The sequence below is a fragment of the Anomaloglossus baeobatrachus genome, chromosome 2 (genome assembly GCF_048569485.1).
Source record: "Anomaloglossus baeobatrachus isolate aAnoBae1 chromosome 2, aAnoBae1.hap1, whole genome shotgun sequence".
NCBI classification, from domain to species: Eukaryota; Metazoa; Chordata; class Amphibia; order Anura; family Aromobatidae; genus Anomaloglossus; species Anomaloglossus baeobatrachus.
In genome coordinates, this window is record NC_134354.1 from 742,137,985 (window position 1) to 742,165,429 (window position 27,445).

The 27,445-nt window shown below is 44.8% G+C and overlaps 1 protein-coding gene across 1 annotated transcript in view; it reads left to right on the forward strand.

The window, feature by feature from the left end:
- The window catches only part of FDX1 (ferredoxin 1), a 31,764-nt gene extending 14,661 nt beyond the window's left edge, over positions 1–17,103 (forward strand). Inside the window, exons 2-4 of the mRNA XM_075337426.1 lie at positions 11,154–11,278; positions 13,155–13,284; positions 15,844–17,103. Of these exons, the coding sequence (XP_075193541.1) occupies positions 11,154–11,278; positions 13,155–13,284; positions 15,844–15,958 (370 nt within the window). The 3' untranslated portion in view covers positions 15,959–17,103. The remainder of the gene's footprint in view (positions 1–11,153; positions 11,279–13,154; positions 13,285–15,843) is intronic.
- The last annotated feature ends 10,342 nt before the right edge of the window (positions 17,104–27,445 follow it).

Sequence of the window (27,445 nt, forward strand, 5' to 3'; positions counted from 1 at the left end):
GCCATCCACCCCCTACCCACGTAGGGGAGAAATAACAACAAAGCTGCTCCCTGTCACCGCTCCCGGGATCCCCGTCCAGAGCAGCGGTGGTGTCCACACAATCACCACAACCGTGGTGGCGTCACGGACAATAAACTATCCCAAAAACCAATCCCCTTTCACTCACTGGTGAGGAGCGCCGCTCGAGTCCCCAGGATCCGGCCCACCGCTCGAGCCACCGAGCAGCAGAGGCCGCAGCCGCAGCGGCAGCCGGACCCGAGCAGTGGGAGAGCGCAGCGTCCCCTCCTCCGCCCGCGACAATGATACAATCAGTAACAGCTGCCACCTCCTATCAGTAATGGGACAGTCTTCACTGAATACACATTTCACGTCAGCATTTTGATTCTTTCTGGAAGAGAAAGAAGCAGATTTCTCTAAGGCATATTTAAAAAGTTACCGTACTCTTCAAATATTGATTTATGGAACTTTTTTTTTTTTCTTTTTTTTTTTAAAACTGACGGTTACACATTGAAGATACAGTTTCAGGCCCCTTTCACACGTCAGTGATTCTGGTACGTTTGCTTTTTTTTTAAACGTACCAGAATCACTGACATACGCAGACCCATTATAATGAATGGGTCTGCTCACACGTCAGTGATTTTGCACTGCACATATCTCCGTGCAGCGTACCCGCGTGTGCGTGATTGCTGCACGGAGGACATGTCCATTTTTTTTCTGGCATCACTGATGTCCCACGGACCACGCAGTGGTGTGGTCCGTGAAACACGTGCCAGAAAAAAAACGTGCTTTTAAAATAAGAAAAACATTTTAACTCACCCGGCGTCCAGCGATGTCCTCTGCAGCCCGTGCAGCTTGCTGCTTCTGAGCCGGCTCATTATTGTCGCGCATATTCATGATGCGCGACACAGCCAACCCGGAAGCAGCTGCTGCGGGGGTCACCGCCGGCCGGATGCTGCACCGCGGGAGTGATCAGCACCATGGACAGTGGGAGTGGGCGCATGTGAGTTGATTACTAAGTGCAATCACGGGCCACGGAGAACGGAGCCCGGATTGCACTTAGACAACCCACGTGTGCCGTGAATCACGGCACACGCAGGGACATGTGTGTGTTTTACACGCCAGTGAAAAACGTCACTGTTTTTCACTGACGTGTGAAACGGGCCTCACTTGCATTTTGCAGGGACGAGTGCAATCCAATAAAACATCAGATTGCTCTCATTGTAGTGCAAAACTATGGGGCAGTGTCCAACTGCAATTGATTTCTCATAACATATCTGCCTGAGAAATGAATCTCTGCATGCCTTTGGCAGCGAGTCTCGGGTCACACACCCCCATACAAGTCTATGGGAGCGCAACTGACCGCAGTGTGATGTATGCAGAGACAGGCCATGGAGGAGATGGGGGAGAAAATGCTTCTCACCCCCTTCCCTTCCCTCTTCTCTGCAGCTGCGATACGACCACTTCAGAGAGATATATACCTCTATCCTCGAATCTCTATCCTCTATCCTCGAATCTCTATCCTCTAATCTCTATCCTTTTGCAATTTTCTATGCCCTTATTCCAGACAGTTGTCACACAAAATAATTACTAAATAACATTTCCCTAAATGTCTACTTTCATTATTAAGGGACCACATCACATTTGAAGTGACTGAGGCCTAGTTGGCAGAAATTACGCAAAAGAAAAAACCATGCTAAAAACAACTACACCCCTTACACTGCTCAAAACCACATCCAAGTTTTTAAGGGACCTCACCTGGCAAATGTTACCCTGGTACAACACAAATACTATCAGTTCCAGAGGTTTTGGGCCCGCTCCTTCCTGACTTACAAACATTAGGGTCTTGATTACTACCTACTAGAACTGAAGTAAGGTAAAGGCCCGGCCTGCACATTGTGGTGGCACATTGTACATTGCCTCCTGTACCATGTACTTGCACCACACTTTAGCTTTCTGAATGTCACCTGTAGGATTTGATCAGAGGGTATTTATTGTACCACAGGTTTGTGGACCCTGTGTAGCACTCCATACAGTGGTGAGGAGGCTGCCATCGCTATGTATTGTGGTTAAAGGGAACGTGTCACCACTTTTTCGGCCTATAAGCTGCAGCGACCACCACCGGGCTCTTATATAAGGCATTCTAACATGCTGTATATAAGAGCCCAGGCCGGGGGTATAACATAAAAAACACTTTATAATATTTACCTAACATTCGCGCTGTGAGCCTAATGGGCGTCTACGTTGTCCAGTTCCCGGCGCTTGCCTCTTTGGCCATCTTTGTTCTCCTTCTCTAGCTGCGGTGCATGACTGGTCGACGTTATCCACCGGCATTCAGGTCCTGAGGCAGGCGCACTTTGATCTGCCCTGCATGGAGAATGGCAGCAGGTTTACTCATCTTCTAGTGGTGGTCTCCTGCTGGTAAAACAAGGATTTGTATCAAAACTACACTAGGCAGCTGAGTAAGTGACACATCACTAGAATCAGGATCTCTGCCCCTATATTACACTTCCCTCACATTCCTGGTGACTGTCTTGTAGCTCAGAGGCTTGCCCACACTAGATACAATTGACAGCATTGGTTTTCTTGCCCTTGGTGACCATTTAGAACAGTTGTGGTTTTTTGTTTTTTTTTTTTACCTCTGGTTTTCTAATTGACTTAAGACTCTGTGCGCACTAGGCAGATTTTACTGTGGATTTGCTGCATGTTTCGCTGCACAAAATGTTCATAACCTTTTGCAGTGATTCACCAGCAAAACCTATGGGAAAAAAAATGTGCGGATTTTGACAGCTGCATGTTTTTGCTGCGGGATTTCCGCAGCAAAAAGAATTGCATGTCACTACTTTTCCAAAGGTAGCTGCGGGATTTCACTAATGTAATTGTGAGATCCTGCAGAAAACAACCTGCGGGGAAAAACGCACCAAATCCGCAACAAAACACATGCGGATTTTTTGCGTTTTGTTTTTCGTGGGTGCGGAAATCTTTCAGAGATTGCGGAATTTTCTTAAGAAAATTCCATTTTTCTAGTGCACACAGGGCCTTAGACCCATGGCCAGACTGGAAATTGTGGGTGAAATAGAAATGATTAAAATGCCACCATAGTAACGTTTTCTGAATGAGGCAGACGGGGGTCTCCCCCCTATAAGGACCGGCCTTTAGAAGCCAATGCTGGCTCTTTGTTGACCCCTGCTGCATGATGTGACTCCTGATTTTAGCTGGGCAGATTGCCTGCACATGTCTACAGGCTGGTAATCGCTCAATGAATGAAAAATGCTTGAATCATCATGTTCTGGTTTATAGTAGATCCACATGCATTTACACTTGCCAACTACTACTGTGAAATGACCAACACTTAAAGAGTTGTCTGACAAACGCCAATTATATTTTATTTAGCTAATCTGTGCTGCATTGTCATATAAAACCCCCTACATTATTTTTTTTTTTTTAACTTTGCACACACTTTGCTTACCTGCAGCTCAAGCAAACATGACACCTGCCTATGCCAAACCTCAGTCAGAGCTGGTGCTGTCCAGCCCCGCCCTCGGCATAGTCATTGGCTGTCAGTATTCTGCCCAGAACCTGACCTCTCATCACTACAGCATTGGAACTAACAGCAACACGTATAGGGCTCTGTACGCCCCCCCCAACACGTATAGGGCTCTGTACGCCCCCCAACACGTATAGGGCTTTTTGCTGTACGCCCCCCCCCAACACGTATAGGGCTCTGTACGCCCCCCACCACGTATAGGGCTCTGTACGCCCCCCACCACATATAGGGCTCTGTACGCCCCCACCACGTATAGGGCTCTGTACGCCCCCCACCACATATAGGGCTCTGTACGCCCCCCCCACCACGTATAGGGCTCTGTACGCCCCCCCCCACCACGTATAGGGCTCTGTACGCCCCCCCACCACGTATAGGGCTCTGTACGCCCCCCCCCACCATGTATAGGGCTCTGTACGCCCCCCCCCCCCCACCATGTATAGGGCTCTGTACGCCCCCCCCCCCCACCACCATGTATATGGGCTCTGTACGCCCCACCCCCCCATATGTATAGGGCTCTGTACGCCCCACCCCCCCATATGTATAGGGCTCTGTACGCCCCCCCCCCCCCCACCCATGTATAGGGCTCTGTACGCCCCCCCCCCCACCACCATGTATAGGGCTCTGTACGCCCCACCCCCCCCATATGTATAGGGCTCTGTACGCCCCACCCCCCCATATGTATAGGGCTCTGTACGCCCCACCCCCCCATATGTATAGGCTCTGTACGCCCACCCCCCATATGTATAGGGCTCTGTACGCCCCCCCCCCCCATATGTATAGGGCTCTGTACGCCCCCCCCCCATATGTATAGGGCTCCGTACGCCCCCCGCCACATTGCTCACCCCTTCTCAGTCCCCATTGCTGCTCCTCGTTCGCGCCGCTGTCTGTTCTCTGGCTATATCAGCACACTACTGACGTCTTCGCTGTACTGAATGTCAGAGCACAGACAGCGGACAACGATGAGACGCAGCACTGCCTCTCATCAGTGCCTTCAAATGTATTGGCATCTATGATGCTGATACATTTGAAACTTGCAATCCAATCCTGAGTAGGGGGCGAGGTGCTAGCGGCAACACCACGGGCAAGCCACTGCCAGGCCCCTCCCCCAACTCATGGGCCCCACAGCAGTGGCAGGGGGAGAAGTAGGAATGTGGGGAAGGGGGCGAGGATATGTGGGAGGGGGTGGGGACTCGGCACTATATACCCATCCACCAGGTGGCTACATGACATCTCCTATAATGCCCGTCTACAAGGCGAGCAAAAGCTCCTGCCCCGTCGTTGTGACGTCACAGGAAGCAGCAAAATCACGGCAGGAGCCTTTGCATGACCGCTCTGAGCCGGGCGAGAGGGGCTGACAATAGGGCAGGTAGGTAGTTACTATCTAATTTCCTGCCCCAATGTAGCCCAATAGTGCAATAATAAAAAAAAGTCAAAATAACCTGGATAACCCTGTTTAAAGGGACTCTATCCACACAGGCTGACTCTTCCAACCAGGTGAAGACACTTGCGGCATCATGGCAAGGTTAACTGTTTTAAATACACTTTCAGCATACCTATTTTTCATATCGGTTTTCTCCATCTCTGGCTGTATGAAGCTAGAGCCATCAGAGGAGTCTGGAGACGGTGGGAAGAACAAGCAGGCGGCAAGATTGTGTGTGTGTGTGTGTGTGTGTGTGTGTGTGTGTGTGTGTGTGTGTGTGTGTGTCCAGCCTCTCACCTCCATGCAGATGGAGAACACTTGGTTTGGATGAACATAGTCTATAAGCTAATTTCAAGGGTACCTGTTACCAGATTTGGTCACTAGAAATTGGCCACCCCCATTCACCTCTTACATACAATATTCTAGTGTTGCTCTGTATAATGTAAAAAAAAAAACCAAACACTTTTTTATTATTCTCCCCTAGGAGGCGGTCCGGGCTGGCACCTCCTCTCTCTAAACTGGCTGGTGCCTCAATGCCTGGCTAGTGTGCATGTTGTAGGATGCGTCATGTACACGGGCCCTCAGCAGGACGCTTATCGTCGGAGAGAGGAGGCACCGGACCGGAGAGCAGCGACCCCCTCCCCCTTTCCCCATCTGACCAAACCTCCCCTTAAGTGAGTATACTTGTTCTTACGTCCTACACAGCAGCCTCGGCTCTTATATACAGTATTCTGGAATGCTATTTATAAGGGCTCACTGGTGGTGGTCGCAGCTTATAGGGGCCATATCTGGTGACAGGTTCTCTCTAAAGGGTAATTGACTTAAAGTAATTGGCTCCACTAGGTAGTACTACTACATCCAGCGTTTCTTCTGGTGGCCCACTATTCTGCACACTTTCCCCCCTCCCACCCCTGTAGGTTGCAGCTGTGCCCAACTTGTAGGTGTCATTCTTGACCCCAACCCTACATGCATCCTTCATAGAACAAACTGCATCACTTTTATATAATCCACATACACTGGACTCCAAAACATGGGGGGGGGGGGGGGAAATATCCTGACCCATTCAGGAATCCCACCTGTTACTCGGCACGTATTTTACGCTTTGTAGAATAAAGTCTCCAATACAACAAGTTTGACAACTTCTATACACCTCGCATCTGTAATATACTGAGGGACGTGCTGCCATAAAGGTGATTAATTTCCTCCTTACACCTGTAGCTACAAGGTGATCCAAATATGGCCGTTCCGCATGTACCCTTACTTTACCGGTCCTTAACTTTGACCCTGTTTTTATGAATGATGACTAGTTACAGGAAGACTTGGGCTACAGGTGGATGCACAGGTCCTGTAAGAGGTGAAGGATGACTTGTTACTAGAGATGAGCGGACATGTGAATGTTCTGGTATGGCTGAACTGTGGTTAAAAGTTCGATACTTGACCCTGAGCACCATAGAAGTCAATGGGGACCTGAAGTTTGGTGCTATAAAATGGCTGTAATAAGAGCTGGGAGGCTGCAAAATGAAGGAAAGTGGGGGTAAGAGCAGGACAATTGCCCTGCAAACAAATGTGGATAGAGAAATGATTTAATGGGGTTCTGCCACAGAGCACACACAACCCCTTTTAAAATGACATAGAATAAAAAACAAGGAAGGCGCCGTCCAAGTGGTGAAATAGGTGTAGGAGGAAGAGGTGGATGCGCCGGTCTGTGATCACACCCCCTGCCATGCTAAACACATGTTCTGACAATACTTTCTGCAGGGCATCACCTCTAAGGCGTAAAGGGCAAGCTGAGGCTGTGTCCAATTTGGAGACCCAGACGTTAAATGGGGAATACCCATCGCTCAGGACGTGGAGCCGTGTGGATACGGACTCTTCTCCCATGTTGTTGAAACTCTGCTTCCTACTAAGGACTTGGACGCATGGCAAGAAAAACTGTTCGAGTGGAAGGCGATAACATCCATGAGCGATTATTTTTCTCAGCCCTAATCGGACCGAGAAAACAGTCGCAGCATGCTGCAGGTGGAATGTGATGCTGTTCCACTCGCACCCATACAAGTCTATGGGGCGAGAGAAAAATCGCACTGCACTGGCATTACAGCAGTGTAACGCGAGAGCAGTGCGATTCTTGAGGTAGCCAGCAATGGAGGAGAGAGGGAGGTAAACCCCTCCCTCTGCTCCGCAGCGCCGGCCCTCTCCTCCGCAGCTGTGATCTGATCGCACGATTGGACCACAGTTGTATGACACTTGGCTCCTGCTGTGCTGCGAGCGAGAACAGTGTCATGCGAGGACACACAGTAGTTCCTGTGTGGCCTCAGCCTAAGGCCTCCGACACACATCCGTTAAAAAACGTGCGTGTTTTGTCCGTTTCCGTATATACTGGAGACCCAGACAAACATGCACCAATGTTAATCTGTGGTCAAACTTGCGTTTTTCATTATGTCCATGTGCCCGTGTCCATGATCCGTATGTATTTCCGTTTTGCACGGCAGCATGTCCGTTTCCTGCACGGAACACTCACACACGGACACCATGAAAGTCAATAGTTTGGTGCGCACAAGTACGTGACGTGGATGCATCTCTGTATGCTCGGTGTACGTTTTGTGTGTGTTTTTTTTTGTTTTTTTTCCCCTTTTTTGTAGTGATGTCGGCTATTCTTTCTTTTTCGGTCTGTCGGTCAATCTCCCTCAGTCCGTCGGTCGGTCTTTCTCTCTGTCTGTTGGTCAGTCTCCCCCCTCTCTCACACTTACCGATCCCTGATCACCGGCGCGGCGCTGCACGGCGTTCACACTGCTCCGGCTGCTTTTACTATTTTGAAAAAGCCGGCCGCTCATTAATCAATCTTGTATTCCCTGCTTTCCCCACCCACCGGCGCCTATGATTGGTTGCAGTGAGACACGCCCCTACGCTGAGTGACAGCTGTCTCACTGCAACCAATCACAGCTGCCGGTGGGCGGGTCTATACTGTGCAGTAAAATAAATAAAAAATTAAAAAAAAAAAACTACGTGCTGTTCCCCTCCCGATTATGATACCAGCCAGGGTAAAGTCACACGGCTGAAGGCTGGTATTCTCAGGATAGGGAGTTCCACGTTATGGGGCCCGTAGCTGCCAATAAGTCCTAGATTAATCATGACAGGCATCTCCCCAAGATACCTTCCATGATTAATCTGTAAGTTACAGTAAATACACACAACGAAAAATCCTTGTTTTGAAATAATAAACACTAAAAAAAAACCCTCGTTCACCAATTATGCCCCAAATAGCCATCCATGTCCGACGTAATCCACGGAGGTCCCGCGTCGCTTCCAGCTCTGCTACATGAAGGTGACAGGAGCTGCAGAAGACACCGCCGCTCCTCTCACCTCCACGCAGCAACTGAGGTGAGAAGCGCGATCAGCGATGATGTCACTCAGGTTACTCGCGGCCACCGCTGGATCCTCCACCTGTGACAGCAAGTCGCCCGAGTGACAGCGATGAAGTCACAGGTGAGTTGCGGTCACGGGGGGAGGATCCAGCTGGCCGCGGGTAACCTGAGTGACGGCAGCGCTAATCGCACTGCGCAAATCAGTCACTCAGGGGATTAGCGGTCACTGGTGAGTCCTTCACGGGTGACCGCTAATCAGTACGCGACACACAGCCGCGGTATGAGGATGAAGTTGGGTGAAGTTCACCCGAGTTCATTCTCAGCGCACAACTGTCTGCTGTCAGCGGGTAATAAAACACGAGTTTTTACATTAAACACGGAACATTTCACACGGAAAAAACATTCACACGTCAGTTAAACATCACACGCACACACGGCTAGCATCACAAAGCCCAAACTGACAAAAAAATGGATCACGGACCTAAAAAACGGCCCGTATTACACGTGCGTGGTTTTAACTGATGTGTGTCGGTGGCCTAATACAGACCATATGGATGTTGTGGTGTGCTGAGGAAGTTTTCCCCACATTTCATCCAGGCTAACCCTTCCTTCCGCGGTGATGCCATTTCCTTAACTGCATTGGTGACTGACTTCTCTGCCTTGTGCTTCCACTGAGGCCTCCGCTGTCAGGTGGGAATGCAGTCAGCATTGCGCCGTCTACCAGCGTGCGCTTGTATTCCTGCATTGTCCGGTCCACTCCAGTGACAGAAGTGAGGATGGCATGCTGTCCTTGTCGCGGGTCGTGATGGGCAGAGCTGTAAATATTCAGGGTTGGTGGTTCCAACCAGGGCTGTGGAGTCGGAGTCGTGGAGTCGGAGTCGGAGCTCATTTTGGTGGAGTTGGAGTCGGAGTTGGAGTCGGTATAAAATGCACCGACTCCGACTCCTAAAATATATAATAAATTGGGGACAGGAGTGCAATGCAGAATGTGCTGAATATTTTACTAAATAATAACATTTAGTATAATGCTTATATTTAAGTGAAAAATGTATTGTAGTACAATGTGAACATCAGACATTTAATTGTTTTTATGATACAATAATCAAGATATTTGGATAGAACATAAAATATCTATTGGATACAACTTTAGAACACAAAAAACTAATAAATTGTAAATATGTAATATTATATATATATATATACACAGTGTATATACACACACAAGATATATATGTAATCTACTGTATATTACATAGTGTATTACATATTTACAATTTATTACAGTTTTTTGTGTTCTAAAGTTGTATTCCAATAAATATATTTTATGTTCTATCCAAATATCTTGATTATTGTATCATAAAAATTATTAAATGTCTGATGTTCACATACACATATTCATGTACTACAATAAATTTTTCACCTAACTATAAGCAATATATGTAGGAGTCGGAGTCGGAGCCGGAGTCGGAGTCGGTGCAAGAGAATTTGAGGAGTCGGAGTCGGAGTCGAAGGTTTGGCTTACCGACTCCACAGCCCTGGTTCCAACTGGATTTAGACACCCCCCCCCCCCCCCTCATCCAAAAAACAGGTCCGGAATGAATCCCAAATCTGCTCAGACAACGATCCCCATACAAGTCTATGGGGACCCGAATATTTTTGCTTTAAAATGGTGGTACACAGGGCTGGGGGGATTAGAGAATCTGCTTTATACACACAACAGGTTTTCCTACCAAGGGATGCAGAATTTTCTTCAGCAGATACTCCACATGCACACATGCCCTTAGACTGGTAGGGGGCGCACTGCTAGGACCCTCCACAGTTGCCACTAAATCGGTGATCATTTCTTTCAGTTTGAGTACTATTCTATAATTTAGTGGGAATCTGTCACCAGCTTTTTGCTGCCTAATCAGTGAGCAGCATAGGGTATGTTCACACGTCGCATAATAATTATTATTATTATTATTATTATTATTATTATTATTTTATATATTATTTTTATTTTTTCCCTACTACCACAAAGATGCAGTGTTTTGTCCCAAAAAAAACCGCACCAAAAATGCCATGGGTTTTTGCCGCGTTTTTACCATGTTTTGCCCAATGCGTTTAAGTCAAATCTATTGACTGGAGGCCTGGAAAAAACGCAAAAGAATTGAAATTTTGCATCTTTGCTGCATCTGCAAAGATGCCCAGTGTGGACATCAAAATCTCATAGACTTTGCTGGGAGGAGGAAATGCATGCATTTTGGCGCATCTTTGTGACCTTTAAAAAAAAAAACGCTGCAAAAGATGCCCTGTGTGAACTTAACCTAATATGGAGACCCTGATTCCGGTGAAGTCACAGGGCTGCTTGCAGTAGATTTGATAAAATCACATATCAGCAGATTATCACCATCAGACTAGTAAACCTGCGGCCATGTAGTCCTCCATATTCATGAGCTCTGTATAACCCTGCCCCCACCACTTATTGGCAGCTTTCTGCCTATGCATAGTGTACACAGCTGCCAATCAGTGGTGAGGTTATACAGAGAATATCTGCAGAAGATAAAATTGATTTTTATCTAAAGTGCAACAAGCAGCCCAGTAAGTGGCACATCACTGGAATTGGCACCTCTGCCCCTACATCACACTGCTTTCACATGCGGTAGTAGAAAACCTGGTGACTGATGCCGTTTTAATTTATGATGACCTCAGGCCATCTGTATGGGCAAGATATCTGGTGTATGTACACATGGTCTTAACAGAAATCTCTACCTCTGATCTTGTGCTTCTCTGTTCTGACCAGTGTATAAATTAACTTTTTTTTTTTTTTTTCCCCATTCTTTCACAGCTCAGAAGATAAAGTTACAGTAAAGTTTGTAAACCGGGATGGGGAGGTCATCGTGGCAGAGGGAAAGATTGGAGAATCACTTCTGGACCTTGTTGTAGAAAAGAATTTAGACATAGATGGTTTTGGTAAGTTGTTGGAGATGACTGCAGCGGACTATGTATGTGTGTATGTATGTGTAATATATATTATATTATTATATTATTTATTATATTATATATTTTATTATATATTATATATTATATTATATTGGTCACAAATTTCACCCTTTTTGGAATGTTTGCATTTTATTTATTGATAAAAATTAAAGTAAACAAACACTACATCTAAATCATTATTTAATGATCGCCCTTAAGGCTGCTTTTACATTCATCGATATCGCTAATGAGATGTCGGTGGGGTCACGGAATTCGTGACACACATCCGGCCTCGTTAGCGATGTTGCGTGTGACACGAGTGACCGCCAACGATCAAAAATACTCACCTGATCATTGACACGTCGTTCAAATCCCAAATGTCGTTGCTGTTGCAGGACGCAGGTTGTTCGTCGTTCCTGAGGCAGCACACATCGCTACGTGTGACACCGCAGGAATGAGGAACAAGACTGATTTGATCCTTGGTCCCCCAGTATAATCTAGGCCAGGGGTCTCAAACTCGGCTGTGTATGTGGGATGCACATATAAGGGGGGGGGGGGGGGGGGAGATTGAATTTGACGGGTCACAATCTTTGCAGGACAAGAACCTTTTTAGTGATAACATATTTTAGTGTGTGTGTGTGTGTGTGTGTGTGTGTGTGTGTGTGTGTGTGTTTTAAGCTCCATCGCTTTCTGCAGAAGTTGTCCCAGACACACCTGTAAGCTATAGTGTGGCTATTGCACAATGGGGGTCAGTGCTGACCAGACTGCTGGGGGCAGTGGAAAGCTGAAACTGAACATCCATGGTTTATATGGGTATTCTGATCTCCGAGATCCTATCCCAATATATTCATCAACAGCAAGTGCCTCCAATTTAAAAATGTAGCATAGTTCTCTCTTGATTATCTGTCTCTTACCTCATGTGCAGGGCATTGCAGCTTGGATATCCATGGTTGCAACTACTCATATAGTAAGTTAGGCATCCATGGTTACAGCCACAAGCAACTAAGGCTGCCTTCACACATCCGGTTTTTGCTGAGCGGCAGAATACGGCGCTTTGCAGAAAAAATGCAACGGGTTTTTTTTGCCGCCGGTTGCGGTTTTTTCCGCATAGACTTGCATTAGCGCCGTATTGTGCCGCATGGCCTTGCGTTGCGTCCGTTTTTTGCCGGATACGGCATATTTAGCTCATGCGGCGGCCGGATGGAATGTTGCCTGGCACTTTATTTTTTTCCGGCGAAAAACCGCATCACACTGGATCTGGCGTGATTTACAATGCAAGCCGATGGACGCTGGATGCGGCGTCCTGCGGCAAAAACCGCATCCAGCCGCTGGATGCGGTTTTTTGAACTGCGCATGCTCAGTATCAAGCTGCATCCGTCAAACGGACGGGCCACATGGAAAAACTTGTGCAACGGATTCCTCTTTTTCGCCGCATCCGTTGCATAGGTTTTTGAGCCGGATTGAGCCGCACTGCAAAAAACGGATGTGTGAAAGCAGCCACTGTAATGCTCAGCAGTTAGGTAAGTGATATAGTTAATCAGGAGAACTATACTAAATTTGTAATTTTGAAGTTAATTGTTCCTACAAAATATTTGGGATCGGATCTTGGAGATGGGAATAACCATTTAACAGTTTGTTCTAGTTATATAGTAACTGCGTTCAGAAACTTGAACATGCCGTCCTCTCATCGTGTCCAGTGAGGAGGGTAGTCATGTTTGTTTTAAGTAACCTTTGGACTTATCCTGACTCCATTTTTAGATGATATATATATTTTCGATGGTTTTTATTTCTTTCATGTTGCAGATATCCTCTAGTGTGGCCCGATCTGACTTTCCCATGGCTAACACACCCTTGTGTCTTCCTCCAGGTGCTTGTGAGGGGACATTGGCCTGTTCTACTTGTCATCTTATCTTCGAGGATCATATATTTCAGCAGCTGGATCCAGTTACTGATGAGGAGATGGATATGTTGGATCTGGCCTATGGACTCACCGACACGTAATGACTCTTCTTGGCCCAAGTCTTATTGTTTCGGTATCCCGTCTGTAAGAGTTTCACACTGGTTTCATTGCCGAAAGTTCTGGAACTGCATCTTCATTCCATACTTCTGCATAGAGGTCTGCGAGCCCCTCCATAGTCGCAGTAAATCTGCTGTGTGCTCCATACCAGCAATCTGAAAATGGAAGGGAACCGCCAGTGACTAAAGCTTTGTCTCCTCGTCAGCAGTAGCTCACTTTTGCTTGGCACTGCTTGATACTCTACCTATCTAGCATTGGGGTGCCCGAGCATGCTCATTATGCTGAGTATTGTGGATGCTTGAGTGCTATGCCCTACACTCTTCGTGGGTGTTTGACAGGCAAACCTAACATGTTTGGCTCACTCATGGTAATGCCATAGCAATGTTGGCTACTGGATTTGCTTTAATTGGCCGGCTGCATTGCATCGTAGGGTCTTATGAGACCTGGGGATGCGATGCTCACAGTGCTGTCCTCTGGAAGCAGTTCAGGGAGAGGTGATCTAGAAGTGAGAGATTAAATTACGTTTTGTATGCTTGCACCCTTTAGTGCCTTTCCTGTGGCACTAAAGGATGTTCATAGCCTCCTACAGTTTAGGGGTCCCCCCGCTCTTAATAACCAGCCAAGGTAACAGACAGCTACCTAGTAGCTAGTAGCTGGTATTTCCAGGCTGGGAAGGCCCTTGGTTATCTTCATTTTAATTTTATTTTAATTTATTTATTCATTTTATTTTTTATTTGGCTCTTCCCAGCCTAAAATTACCAGCCTGCATCTGCCTCAGAAGTGGCGCATAACATTAGATGCACCAATCCTGGCACTTTGTCCTGGTACGGTGGCAGTCTGAGTAATGTTTTTGTTGGTGGTTAGCTGTGTAACGTCTGGTGGCATCGAGCCCAGGGGTTGGTAATGGAGGTGTCTCAGACATCGTCCCTCTCCTCCCCCCCCCCCCCCCCATTACTAATGCAAAACATATTGCATGCACTCACACTATTTTTTTTTTTTTTCTTCATGCATTTGAAGACCCCCCCCCCCCTACAGCACCCCACCACCACACTTACTCTATGCCTCAATCATCGATTTATTATCAAAGCACAAACACGTGAGCACATACACTTAGACCCCAATAAATGGGACATTTTTGCCTCAAGTGGATTGGCAGTCTACTTGATTTTCTTACAGGTACTGTCTGAAATTGGTCGTTAATTAGATTACCATTGTGGTGGCTGAATATGCGCAGTAGTGGCGGGATCGAGTGCTAAAGTGCAGTATTGGCTTATTAGTTTTCAGTCCTGATTTGGCTTCGGTGTGTTGCGAGACCTCAGGGTCTCGGAGCAGGATTACGAATCAGAACCACGCAGATGTGTATGAATCAGGAAAATGACCACACAGACGTATTTCTATTTGGGAAAAGCCCAGTAGAGGTCTTCTAACCCTTGTATTCAAAGCATAACATTCTTATACAGTTTTTCCGCATTGTCTCTTAACCAACCAATTAGCTTGGGTCTAGCTCATTCCCTTTGAGCAACATTCCTTAGTAAAGCATTTCACGTGTGTCTAGGCATAGACGAGAGTCTATGGATAGAACAATGTCAGTTACTTCTTCATTTACTACAGATGAGTATCTCTTCTATTCAAGAATGTTACTTATTCATGAACTAAAACTTATTCTACTTGGCCCTAAGCATAATTTAAGTTATACATTCCGTTAATATTTCAAATAGGTATATGTGGAGAAGCAATACATAAAGCATTCAGAGGCCAGATTATCTTATTATATTACACTGGACAAACGATTCATAGCCTAGGCCTTCACAGGTGTAACTGCTCTCCATGGATTCTGCAGATGAAAAGCAGTCTGTGTGCGGTATCTGGGAGCTGGTGGGTCTGGCTAGAAGTGCAACAACACGGCTGGTCTGAACTGTCAACCACACAGGAGTGTATCGGGAAGCAGTGCGCTAATGCAGAAGATGAGACAACCTTTTAGTTTCTTCTCGCGATCCCTACAATTTTCCGCTTGCTGAAAAGGAGCAGTCAAGATATGTAACTGGTGTATGGTAACAGACAGCATTAGGGGAGGTCGCCTTCTGCAGACAGGTGCTTTAGCGCAAAGAAAGTTTGTGAAAAGGAGAGTAGAAGAAAAATCTTGATCTTCCAGGAAAAAAACAAAACAGAATTTGGTCCATGTTCTCTTGCGTGTTAGTCTTACTTCATTCACTTTCACATCAGGAGGTTAGGGCAGCATGACTATTGATGCCTGCCAGGAAAGGTGCATGATAACCTGCTGATCGCACGCACACGTCCCAGGTGTCTGTAGACATCACCTGCCTTGTGGTTTTCATTCATAGCCCATCTGATTCCCTTGGCTAATAATGTGGTGCCTCCAGGGGCCCTGTAATGTCTTAGTAAAACACACGTCTTCTGTTTTGGTGGCTCAGTAGCCTCCAGCACATGTGTGTAGCTTTCCTTTTTGAATAACTGAGTGTTTTCTAATGTAAATTTTTTTTTTTTTTTTTTTTTTTTTTGTATTTTTATCCCTCTGTAGCTCAAGACTCGGCTGCCAAATCTGCCTCCGGCCGTTCATGAGTGGCATGACTGTGAAGGTGCCTGAAGCTGTGGCCGATGTGCGACAAGCCATGGATATGGGCAAGAGTTCTTAAAATGAGCCAAATATGAAGCAACTCGACTTCTGATTTTTTTTTTTTTTTTTTTTTTTTGTATTCTAGTTTCTAATCTTATGTAATGAGACGTCCTATTCTATTGGGCGCCGGGTAACAAAATGTATTTTTAAAAATTCAAAGTGTGCTTTTTACTCTCGGCCATGATATGTGGCTGCGTTTGATATTGCAGCCAAGCCTTTTGCCCCTTTTTAAAGGACCAAGCTGCGATACCAGATAAAGCCAAGTGACACTTTCTCGGGAGGGAACGGACTCTTAAGCCTCTGATTGTGAGAAGCCATTGGATTGCTGGGTATTTCAGTCTGGAAAGCAATCAAAACCTGAGGGAATTTCTTTGCTTACCTTGAGCTGTGACACGAAGAATGGACGTCAAGAAGAGACTCCGCTCATCAGAGGAAAGCCTCGGCAACTTGTACCTCTTTAACTTTGGATTTTCAGAACATCTGATTGTTGACGAGCCGGAATTCTGATGAAACCAGACATCACCGGTGAAAATTAATAATTGTGAAAGGAGGACATGGTGGAGAGTGTTTAGACGCTTCTTGTTTTCTAAAAATTTTTTTTTTGGGGGGTGGGGGGGGGGGGTTAGTTTAGAAACATGAAGTAAAATAAATCTGTTCCCACATGGAAACCATCTAAAGACCGTCTGCTAGTGACAGATCTTATTCTAGTGTCTCGCTATGAACCGTAAATCTCGGTCTTCGCTCGGCCTTTAGTTATGTACAGTTCACCCTTTGCCGTTATGATGGGGTTTTTTTTACACTACACTTTTACAGGACTTTATGTATTTCCATGGGCTGTGACTGTTGGGCATTTCTTTTTTTTTTATTTTTCTTAGAGCAGCTTCCCTCCCCCAAAAATGATTATTGGAAAAACGAAACGCATGAGAAATGAAAAGCAACATTTGCCATTCTTGCCTGTGTTTGAAGCCTTTGTTCAACCTATTCTCTTGTCATTAATGCCCACAAGGTATAAATATACTCTGCCCTCGCTAATGGTGTGACCCATGGTGGTGAAGTCTGGAGTTTGTCACATTTCATGTTTGAGGGTGAAGGAATTCGGATACAAAATCAGTTTCATTTTTAGAATTGTCAAAATATATTTTATTAAAGTACCATTTTCTGATATCTCCCTGCATTCATGTTTTCCGATTGGCATAGTTTTATATTTTAGGATAATGCTTAAGGCCTCTTTCACACGTCTGTGCGTATGTGTAAAAGGTGCGTATGGCCCTCCGTGTGCCATGATTTTGGCACACTAATCTTCTCCGCGTGCTATCTGTGATGACACACGGAGAAAGGAATTTTATGCTCACTTGTCCCTTACGTTGCTGTCCGTGGTGCTGATGTCTTCCGCACTGCTGCTTCCGGTCCTCGGGGCAATGAATATGTAATGAGTGGAGGTTGGAAGCATGTGACAGCAGCCGCAGAAACAGCAGTGCTAGGAGTGTAGAAATTCATTTTACTTTACAGAAACGTGGTTTTCTCCGGTACGTGTCACACGGATCACATGCTTTCGGTTCGTGTGACACACATGCTTCCGGAGAGAAACGGACATGTCATTGTGTGGAGCACACAGACACCCGTATGCGCCACACTGACACACGGTCCATGTGAAAACACGCACGTGTGTGGAGCTCCAGTAGACCCATTTAAAAAAAAAATCACATGTACCCGGTCTCAGTACGTGTGAAATTGGACTTCATACGTACCGGAGACACTGATGTGTAAAGGGGGGCCTAAATGAGTTTTAACAAATCCCATCCAGCGAAGCTTGTACCTATAGTCGGCTGCTGGGCTCCTATTTATTTAAAACAAAAAAAAAAAATTGTGTGTAATCTTCCCGATTTTGTAGTCCAAAATCTTCAGCATGGTTCTTTATACTTTAACCCCCTCCCCCACTGCTGCCAAATATATATATATATATATATATATATATATATATATATATATATATATATATATATATATATATATATATATATATATATATATATATATATATATATATATATATATTATTAATACAGTAAAGATGTTGTAAACTACGGTACTTTTACATTGATAGATTAAATAGGCTCAGTGGTTGCAAGTAAAATTTATGTACGAGAGCCAAGATTCAGCGCGAGACTACATTCATTTCATGGGCAAAGATATAGTGGACGATGCGATATGGAGCCTGAAAATCAGAAGTTTAAAACTCTCTCTCTTCTTGTCACTCTAGATGGGGGAGGGGTGTTTGTCCACTACTTTTACATTGATGGCCTAGGTCATCAATCTCTGAGCGGCTGGGGTCTAACCCCCATCCCTTTTCCCAATCAGCTGTTCTCGGTTCTGGCAGAGGAAGCTGGAAATGCTCAGTTCTGGAGCTGCCCCGTCTTCTGGTCTGATGGTGGCCTTGGCCAGGTACTGCACATCCGCTTCCCATTCTAATTAGTAGGAGGCGGGTGTGTAGCTCCATGCTGCGGCTGCTATCAGAAGACTGCGAAGCTTCGTCAATGAGCATTTCCTGCTGCTGGGACGGAGAACAGCTGATCGGCCTTGGGATAGGCCATCAATGTAAGGGTACCGTCACACTAAACGACGTACCAACGATCCCGACAACGATTCGACCCGATAGGGATCGCTGGGAGGTCGCTGGTGAGATGTCAGTCAGACATTACCAACGACGCAGTAACGATAGAGGTCGCAGTAGCAACCTGTATAACGATCTTGGCAGTCATTGGGCCACTGTCACACAGCGTCAAACACGCCGATGTGTGCTGCCCTGCGGGAGCCTGACGACCAAAAAATGAACTAGAGCGGTGTGTAACGATCAGCAATTTCACAGCAGGGGCCAGGTCGCTGCTCAGTATCACAGAGAAATCGCTGATGAGGTCACTGGCGCGTCACAAAACCTGTGACTCTGCAGCGATCTCGCTATGGGAGAGGTAACCTTAACAGTGGTGCACAACCCCCTTTTTTAATGTGTTCTCCTCTCCCTCTCCCTACCCCACCCCCTCCAAAATCTACAGTGACAAGCAACATGGGTTTTAAATTTTTGATTTTCAGGCTCCACAGCTCATCATCCGCTATATCTATGAATGTGAGACTACCTTCACTGTATAGACCATCAGCTTGGCTATCCCATACATACATTTGACTTGCAGCTATTGAACATATGATTAGTTATGATTACTTGCTCCTAAAAATCAAAATTTTAGTTTGTATTTTTAGTGTTTAGGAAATCCACCTTTTTAGCTTACAACACTACCTGAATCTTGGTATGTTCTCAGTCAGATTCAAGCACTCCTTTTCTACACGTTCCTATTGTTGGTGCATACTGATCGCCTCACTTGGGTATGTGTATAGCTTTTTCTTCAATTCTACCCAAAAGTGTTCAATTGTGCTGAGGGCTAATCCAGTTCCTCTACTTCATTGTCATGGAACCATTTCTTTAGCCACCCCGACTTATTTTTTGGGTCGTCCATTTCAACTACGCTCAAAGCTGTTTGGACTCTACAATTGGCAGCTCAGGTCGCCAGCCGTACGCAGAACCCTTAAAGAGGATTAGTGTTTTTGTTTGTGGGTTTTTTTGTTTGCCATATGAGGGCTTGTTTTTTTTTTTGTTTTTTTTTTTTGCAGGATAAGATGTACTTTTGAATGACCTCATTTAATATAAATACCCTATCTGTCATAATATAAAATTGATTAATCTGATCAGTACACGGCGTGGTGAGAAAAAAAAAAACAAATGCCAAAATTCTGTGGGGTTTTTTTTTTTTTTTGGTCTCAAATGCAATAACAAGCGATGAAAATGGTACCAACAAAAATGTCAGCTCAAAACACAAAAAATAAGCAATTACTGAGCTGCAAATCCCGAAAAATGAGAACTCTATGGGTCTCAGACAATAGCGACAAAAGGACTATTTCTCTCTAGTCACCCTCCACGACAGCACACAGCAAGTTAACTCTCTGCCCTAATAGGGACTGGAAACACAAAGTGGTTAAATAACCCCTTATCACCTCCCATCTCTAGTGGTGTTCACTGCCCTATGGGGCACAGAGGTTACCTGCGGTACTTCCGTGGCCAGTGACGAGAACGCCGCGATGCAGAATTTTTTTTTTTTTTTTTACACCTGACCAGGCAGCTGATGTCGGCACTCACCCGCTCGCTACTCCTGTCTTCTCTTGGCTCGGGACCTGCTCCAGTCACCTCTCAGAGGCCTCCGCTCAGCCTGCCCTGCTTTGCCTCAGAGTTCTCTGGCACCACCTCCTCTCCTTGCGCGGAGGCTGTGTCCGTGGGGGAAGTCATTTCACTGGGCAAGCTTTGACGGCGTCACTTCCTGCATCATTTCCACTGTTAAAATACAATAGAGATCCATCAAGGCAAATACATAATCTCAATTAAGGAGAAAAAGGGACCACGGAAAAACCATCGAAGGCGAACCGTGGAAATGGGTGCAGACCACATGAATCAATTGAAAAACAGGAGGACAAAGTGGATCATATGCAAAAATATCAAGTGTATTTAATAGGTAGTTCAGAGGTTTAAATACAGAAAAGTACCGTGGAGAAGATAAAAGGCATGAAAGTTTGCCGGCACACAAAACCTTATAGAGAATGCTGTTAGTACACGGTAACATACATGGAAGGCTGCACAGGCAGAGTAACACAGAGCGGTACAATGTCAATAAATAGTTAACACAAGTAACATACCCAGTACAGCCTAATTACCAAAGAATCAGAACATAAAGTGGCGTCAGGGCAGAGGTCTGGGGACCCCCCTAGAACCCCCTAGGGGAGTCCCCAGACCTCTGCACTGCCGGCACTTTATGTTCTGATTCTTTGGTAATTAGGCTGTACTGGGTATGTTACTTGTGTTAACTATTTATTGACCTTGTACCGCTCTGTGTTACTCTGCCTGTGCAGCCTTCCATGTATGTTACCATGTACTAACAGCATTCTCTATAAGGTTTTGTGTGCCGGCAAACTTTCATGCCTTTTATCTTCTCCACGGTACTTTTCTGTATTTAAACCTCTGAACTACCTATTAAATACACTTGATATTTTTGCATATGATCCACTTTGTCCTCCTGTTTTTGAATCATTTCCACTGTGCAATGCACGCGCTGTCCACAACGCCGCTGTGCTCCGGCGCACGCCTCTCTTATGGATTGCTCTCCCTGACCATCAAGTAGAGGTGGCGTCACCCACTGGGTGGATTTTTCTGGTGCTGGGATCCGGACTTGTATGAAAGACCATGGATTAGGAGCACCCTCAGATTGGACTAGGATGGAGAGAGATCGCTCATCCCGCTCTGCATCTGTGGAGCCCAGCGCTGTCCCCGGTTCAGTAAGTAGACTGCAACTTGGGGAGGTTCGGGTTATTTGTATAACACATTATTCAGACTTGCGTATGTAGGAGTTGCCTCTTCCCTATGGGGGCAGGCATTTACCGCCACTTCTCTGCCCCTTTAGGGAGACAAGAACCCTGCAAGAAGTAGAACTTCGGGCCACAAGTGTGTTGTGTGCCAAGAGGCTTCCCCCAGGCCAGGATAAGAAGCTATGCAAAAATTGCACTGATCAGGTAGACAGAGGAACAACCCCCTCTCATTGAGGAGCTTCGAACTCTGGTATATCAGGAGGTGCAATCCTCTATAGCATCCCTCTCCCAACGTTCCCCCCCACCACAACCCCTGCACCTAATAAAAGAAAGCTTGTCCCATGGAAGAGTCTGATTTTGACTCTTTAAAACAGGGCTATGGAGTCGGTAAACCAAACCTTCGACTCCGACACCTCAATTTCTCTTGCACCGACTCCAACTCCTACATATATTGCATATAGTTAGGTGAAAAATTTATTGTAATACATGAACATGTGTATATGAACATCAGACATTTAATTATTTATGATACAATAATCAAGATATTTGGATAGAACATAAAAATATATTTATTGGATACAACTTTAGAACACAAACTGTAATAAATTGTAAATATGTAATACACTATAATATACAGTAGATTACATATATCTTTTTGTGTATGTATGTGTGTGTATGTATATATATTTACCGTACATACTTACAATTTATTCGTTTTTTTTGTGTTCTATCTTGATTATTGTATCATAAAAATAATTAAATGTCTAATGTTCACATTGTACTACAATACATTTTTCACTTAAATATAAGCATTATACTAAATGTTATTATTTAGTAAAATATTCATCACACTCTGCATTGCACTACTGTCCCCAATTTATTATATATTTTAGGAGTCGAAGTCGGGGCATTTTATACCGACTCCACCAAAATGAGCTCTGACTCCGACTCCACAGCCCTGCTTTTAAAAGGCCTATTTTCACTACTAGATGATATTTTGAAGGAAGAGGAGTTTGGATCAACAGCAGATGGACCTTTTCATAAGAAGTGTTTCTTTACAGCAGAAGACATGGAAGAACTACTGGCAGCGTTGTGGGACACTATTGGAGTGGAAGAAAAGAGTGACTAGATCAGTGCAGGATGAAATGTTTGGAGGTCTGAAACCCCAAAAGAAGGTTGGTTTTCCAGTCAATCAGATCATCCGAGACCTGATCCTTCAGGAATGGCAGACTCCAGAAAACCGCCTAGTGGTCTCTCCAGAATTAAAAACCAGATTTCTATTAGAAGATGATCCCACTAGTTCCTGGGAGATTCCAAAAGTTGGTGGCCAGAGTTTCCAAAAGGACGACTCTCCCATTTGAGGACTCCTCCCAACTTAAAGAGCCTATGGATCGCAAGATGGAAAGCCTTATTAGGAAGTCCTGGGAGACTTCGGCAATGCTGCGAAAGACCAGTGTAGCCTGTATGGTTGTCACCAGGTCCATGTTCATATGGGTGGGTCAGTTTGAGGAACACCTACCCAGGGCACCCCAAGAGAAAACTTCCTGGCTTCCCTTCTGCTTCTTCAGAAGGCTATACGTCATTTGTCCTAAATCTATAAACCTCATACTCCGGTTTTTACACCACCAACAATTTATAGCCACAAAGAACCATTAGGGACGGTGTTTAACCTAAAAAGCTAGACTTTATTTATTCATATAACAATATTAACAATCATATGTGTCAAACGAGATATCCAACTTATCACACTGGACATGTCAACATACCAACATTATACCAGTAATCTCCACAATGCCATCTGAGCAAAGATAATCCTCTAACAACTAGCATTTTATTATAAAGCTTAACCTGCAGTTCCTGCCATGGCCACTGGGTGTACAGCTGGTTATGTAATTAATACTCAAATACGACAGATAATTTTGTTATCACTGTAGTAATTGGCGTGACCGTCCTTGATCCCGACGCGCGTTTCCCACTTCTTCAGGGGACGTGTGTACATGTTTTTGAAAAAAGCGCCTTTTTATAGTGGTATCGGAACTTCCATCTGTTGTGTTTGGTTGCCATGGTAGTAATACCGAGGCGGCTGACCCGCAGCATGCGTTTCAACCACCGGAACTTGGAGAGGGCCGTGATACACCCGGAGGTATAGACGGGTCCGCGTCACTAATGGGGGTAGGCCGGGCATACGTCACCGCACACACAGGAAGGAGGCTCTGGTACCGCGTCACATATAGGGGCGGGTCGGGTATACGTCACTGCACACACAGGAAGGAGGCTCTGGTACCGCGTCACGTATGGGGGCGGTCCGGGCATACGTCACTGCACACACATGATGGAGGTTCTTATTAATGGAGGAGTGTGTAAAGCCACCTTTAGTCTTTTTCCATGTCAGATTTCCCCAGCAGTTTTCCATTTAGTAAGTAATCGTAGCATCTGTTTCTCCTTCCCATGTGCATAACCTTACACTTATCTGTGTTAAACCTCATTTGCCATTTTTCAGCCCAATTCTCCAATTTACTCAAATCCATCTGTAGTTGCAAACTGTCCTCCTTTGTATTAACTACCTTACATAGTTTTGTATCATCTGCAAATACTGATATTTTACTCTGTAAGCCATTCACCAGATCAATAAATATATTAAAAAGTAGGGGGCCCAATACAGACCCCTGTGGTACCCCACTAGTAACCCTGGCCTAATCTGAGAATGCACCATTAATAACCACTCTTTGTTTTCTATTACTAAGCCAGCTACATACCCATCTACACACATTTTCCCCTAGCCCAAGCTTTCTCATTTTACTTATCAATCTTTTATGTGGGACAGTGTCAAATGCTTTACCGAAGTCAAGATAAATAACCTCCAATGATTCTCCTCGGTCCATGTAAGAGTTTACATCCTCGTAGAAGCTGATCAGGTTAGTTTGACAGGAGCGATCCTTCATAAATCCATGCCAATATGGAGGTAAACATTTATTAACATTGAGACATTCCATAATAGTATCCCTTAAAAACCCTTCAAACATTTCACCCACAACAGATGTTAAGCTTACCGGCCTATAGTTTCCAGGTTCCCTTTTAGACCCCTTTTTGAATATTCAAGGAAAAAAGACGCCGGTCTGATGGAGCGCTATATCTACTTAAAGGAAACCAAGGGATGTTTTTTTTAGAAATAGTTTAAAAAACAATCCTTTTATTAATAGTCCCTCATAATCACAACGCGTTTCAACAACAATGTTGTCTTCCTCAGGTGAATAAGGAGACTTTGAATGTAACAGCATACCGTATTTTTCGCTTTATAAGACACACTTTTGTCCCCCCAAATTTTGGGGGAAAGTAGGGGGTGCGTCTTATAATCCGAATATACGGGGGTGTGATTAGATATATATATCTAATATATACACTCTGCAGTGTCCGCTCTGGAGCGGTTCTGGGGGCTGGTGAAGCTGCGGGAGGGAGCCTTTGATCTGCTCCCGCTGATATAATATGAACTGCCGCTGTCCATCATTGTGGTGCTGAAACCGCACCACGGCGATGGGCTCGGGGAGCGGCGCATATTATATGTGCCTGCGCCCTCCTTTGACACATGCCCCCCCCCCCCCCCCGTGTTAGATATGGCCCCCATGCTGCTGCACATAGTAAAAATAAAACACTCTTTACTCACCTCCTCCAGCGCTGATCTCCTGGTGTCTCTGCTGCTGTCTGTGATCAGGCACGCAGAGATGATATCACTCTGCTGTGCCGATCACATGACCGGCCGAGATCCAGGAAGTGGAGGAGGCCGGAGCTCACAAGCACGGAGGGAGACACGAGGAGGGACAGTGCTGAGAAGGTAAGGAAAGAGTGTTTTATTTTACTAAAAGCAGCAGCCTGGGGGCGATATCTAACACAGGGTGATGTGTGCAAGCCACAGGGGGCCGTGTGCAGCAATAGTGGGCCGTGGGCCAGCCACAGGGGGCCATGTGCAGCAATAGTGGGCCGTGTGCCAGCCACAAGGGGCCATGTGCAGCAATAGTGGGCCGTGTGCCAGCCACAGGGGGCCGTGTGCCAGCACAAGGGGGCTATATTCAATATAAGGTGGCCATATCCAGATTAAGGGGGCTAATTTTAGGATGGGGGGCTATGAGGGACATATACCCTATATAATTTGTTAGACGGACACTGGCATTATAAGACGGACCTCATTTATTAAAAAATTTCTCTATTCCTTCACCAAATTTGGGGGTGTGTCTTATAATCAGGTGCGTCTTTTATAAAGCAAAAAATATGGTATATATAAAAAACCTTTAAAACAATTGAGTGTGTTTAATGATTAATACTTAATTGTTTAAATTCAGTCTAAAATTAACCCTATATTATCCTGATTAGTAAAAAGTAATAATACATACATACACATATTAAAAATTCCTAACATATTTATATAGGTGCAAGGTGTTTGTATATGTTCTATTATTCATAGTATAATGCTTTATCATGGAATTTTTTACAAAATATTACCAAGGGGACAGGAAATCGATAATAAAAATATTAATATTGTGTTATTTTATTATTATAACGCTATTTCTCAGCCTTTATTTTCTATATATCACTTTATCAGGTAATTGATTTATTTAATATCCCTGATTTTCTAGTGTTTAGCAACATTATCTAAGGTGAGATTATGTTCTTCGGGGGCCAGAGTGCCAAGCTTAAAAATCCAATAGCTTTCCTTTTTAATCAGTTTTGCTAGGGAATCGGGGTCTTTACTGTTTATATGGTCTACTAGCTGTACTACCCGGCTTTGCTTGGGTTAATAACTGTTGTTAACAAAATAGAATGTATTAACATTCGCGGGATAGAATGTATAAATAGAATGTATTAACGCCCGGGATAGTAACTGACTCTCTGCTTCTCTCCCATTCTCTCTGTCTCCCCCTCTGTATATATCTCTCTGTCTCTCTCTCTATCTCTTTGTCTGTCTGTTTCTTTCCCTGTCTGTCTCAATCTCTTTCCCTGTCTGTCTATCTCTGTCACTTTCCCTATCTGTCTCTTTCCCTCTCTTTCCCTCTCTTTCCCTGTCTGTGTCTGTCTCCCTGGCTGCATTGTGACACGCCAACATTCCATATAAGGGCGTGGCTGCGCATTCTTCTGAAGTTCTGGCTGCACTGTGGCTTCCAGCTCCATTCGCTTTAATAGAGGCAGGTTTTTCGGTGAATAACTGTAAAGCGTGGGGTTAAAATTTCCCCTCAAAACATAGCCTATGACGCACTCGGGGTCCAGAAGTGTGATCGTGCAAAATTTTGTGGCTGTAGCTGCGACGGTGCAGATGCCAATCCCAGACACACACACACACACACACACACACACACACACACACACACACACACACACATTAAGCTTTATATACTAGATTATAATTAAATTAATTTTACTGGGGTCTTTTTGAATATTGGAATATTGGTACCACATTTGCTAGCCACCAATCCAGTGGAACAGACCCAGTTTCTATAGAGTTTTTAAATATAAGCAATAGAGGTCTGTCTATCACATTACTTAACTCCCTTAATACCCGTGGTTGAATGCCATCAGGGTCTTGTGATTTGTCAATTTTAATGTTACTAAGTCGGTTCTGCACTTCTTCCTGGGTTAGGCAGGTCTTAATGGGACATTTACGTGATCACTCTGCAGAATAATGCAGAATAATGAGGGTAAAATTATAGATAGCGATGTGGGAAAAGCAAATATTTTAAAGGGCCTTTTACTGTTTAGATAATTAAAGAATACTGTAGTTTGGGATGTGTTTTGCTTTCCTTAGCAATGAGTCTCTCAGTTTCTACTTTTGCTAAATGTATTTGTTTTTTACACATTTTATTTTTTTCTCTCTCTTTTTTTTTTTTTTTTATAACTGTTTATTTATTTGCAAAGATTTTCCATTTTAGAACATAAAAGTGCAAAATTACATTTCAAAAGTTTTCAACAAGAATTGACTAGACTTTTAAACAGGGGAGACTCAGGGAAAGATAGGATAGGGAAGAGCATGGGGGGGGGGTTTGACACATTTTGCATATAATACGTCTGATTGGCATATCGAGGCATGTACACTTTTGTTTTTTTCTCTGGCGGTTAAGTA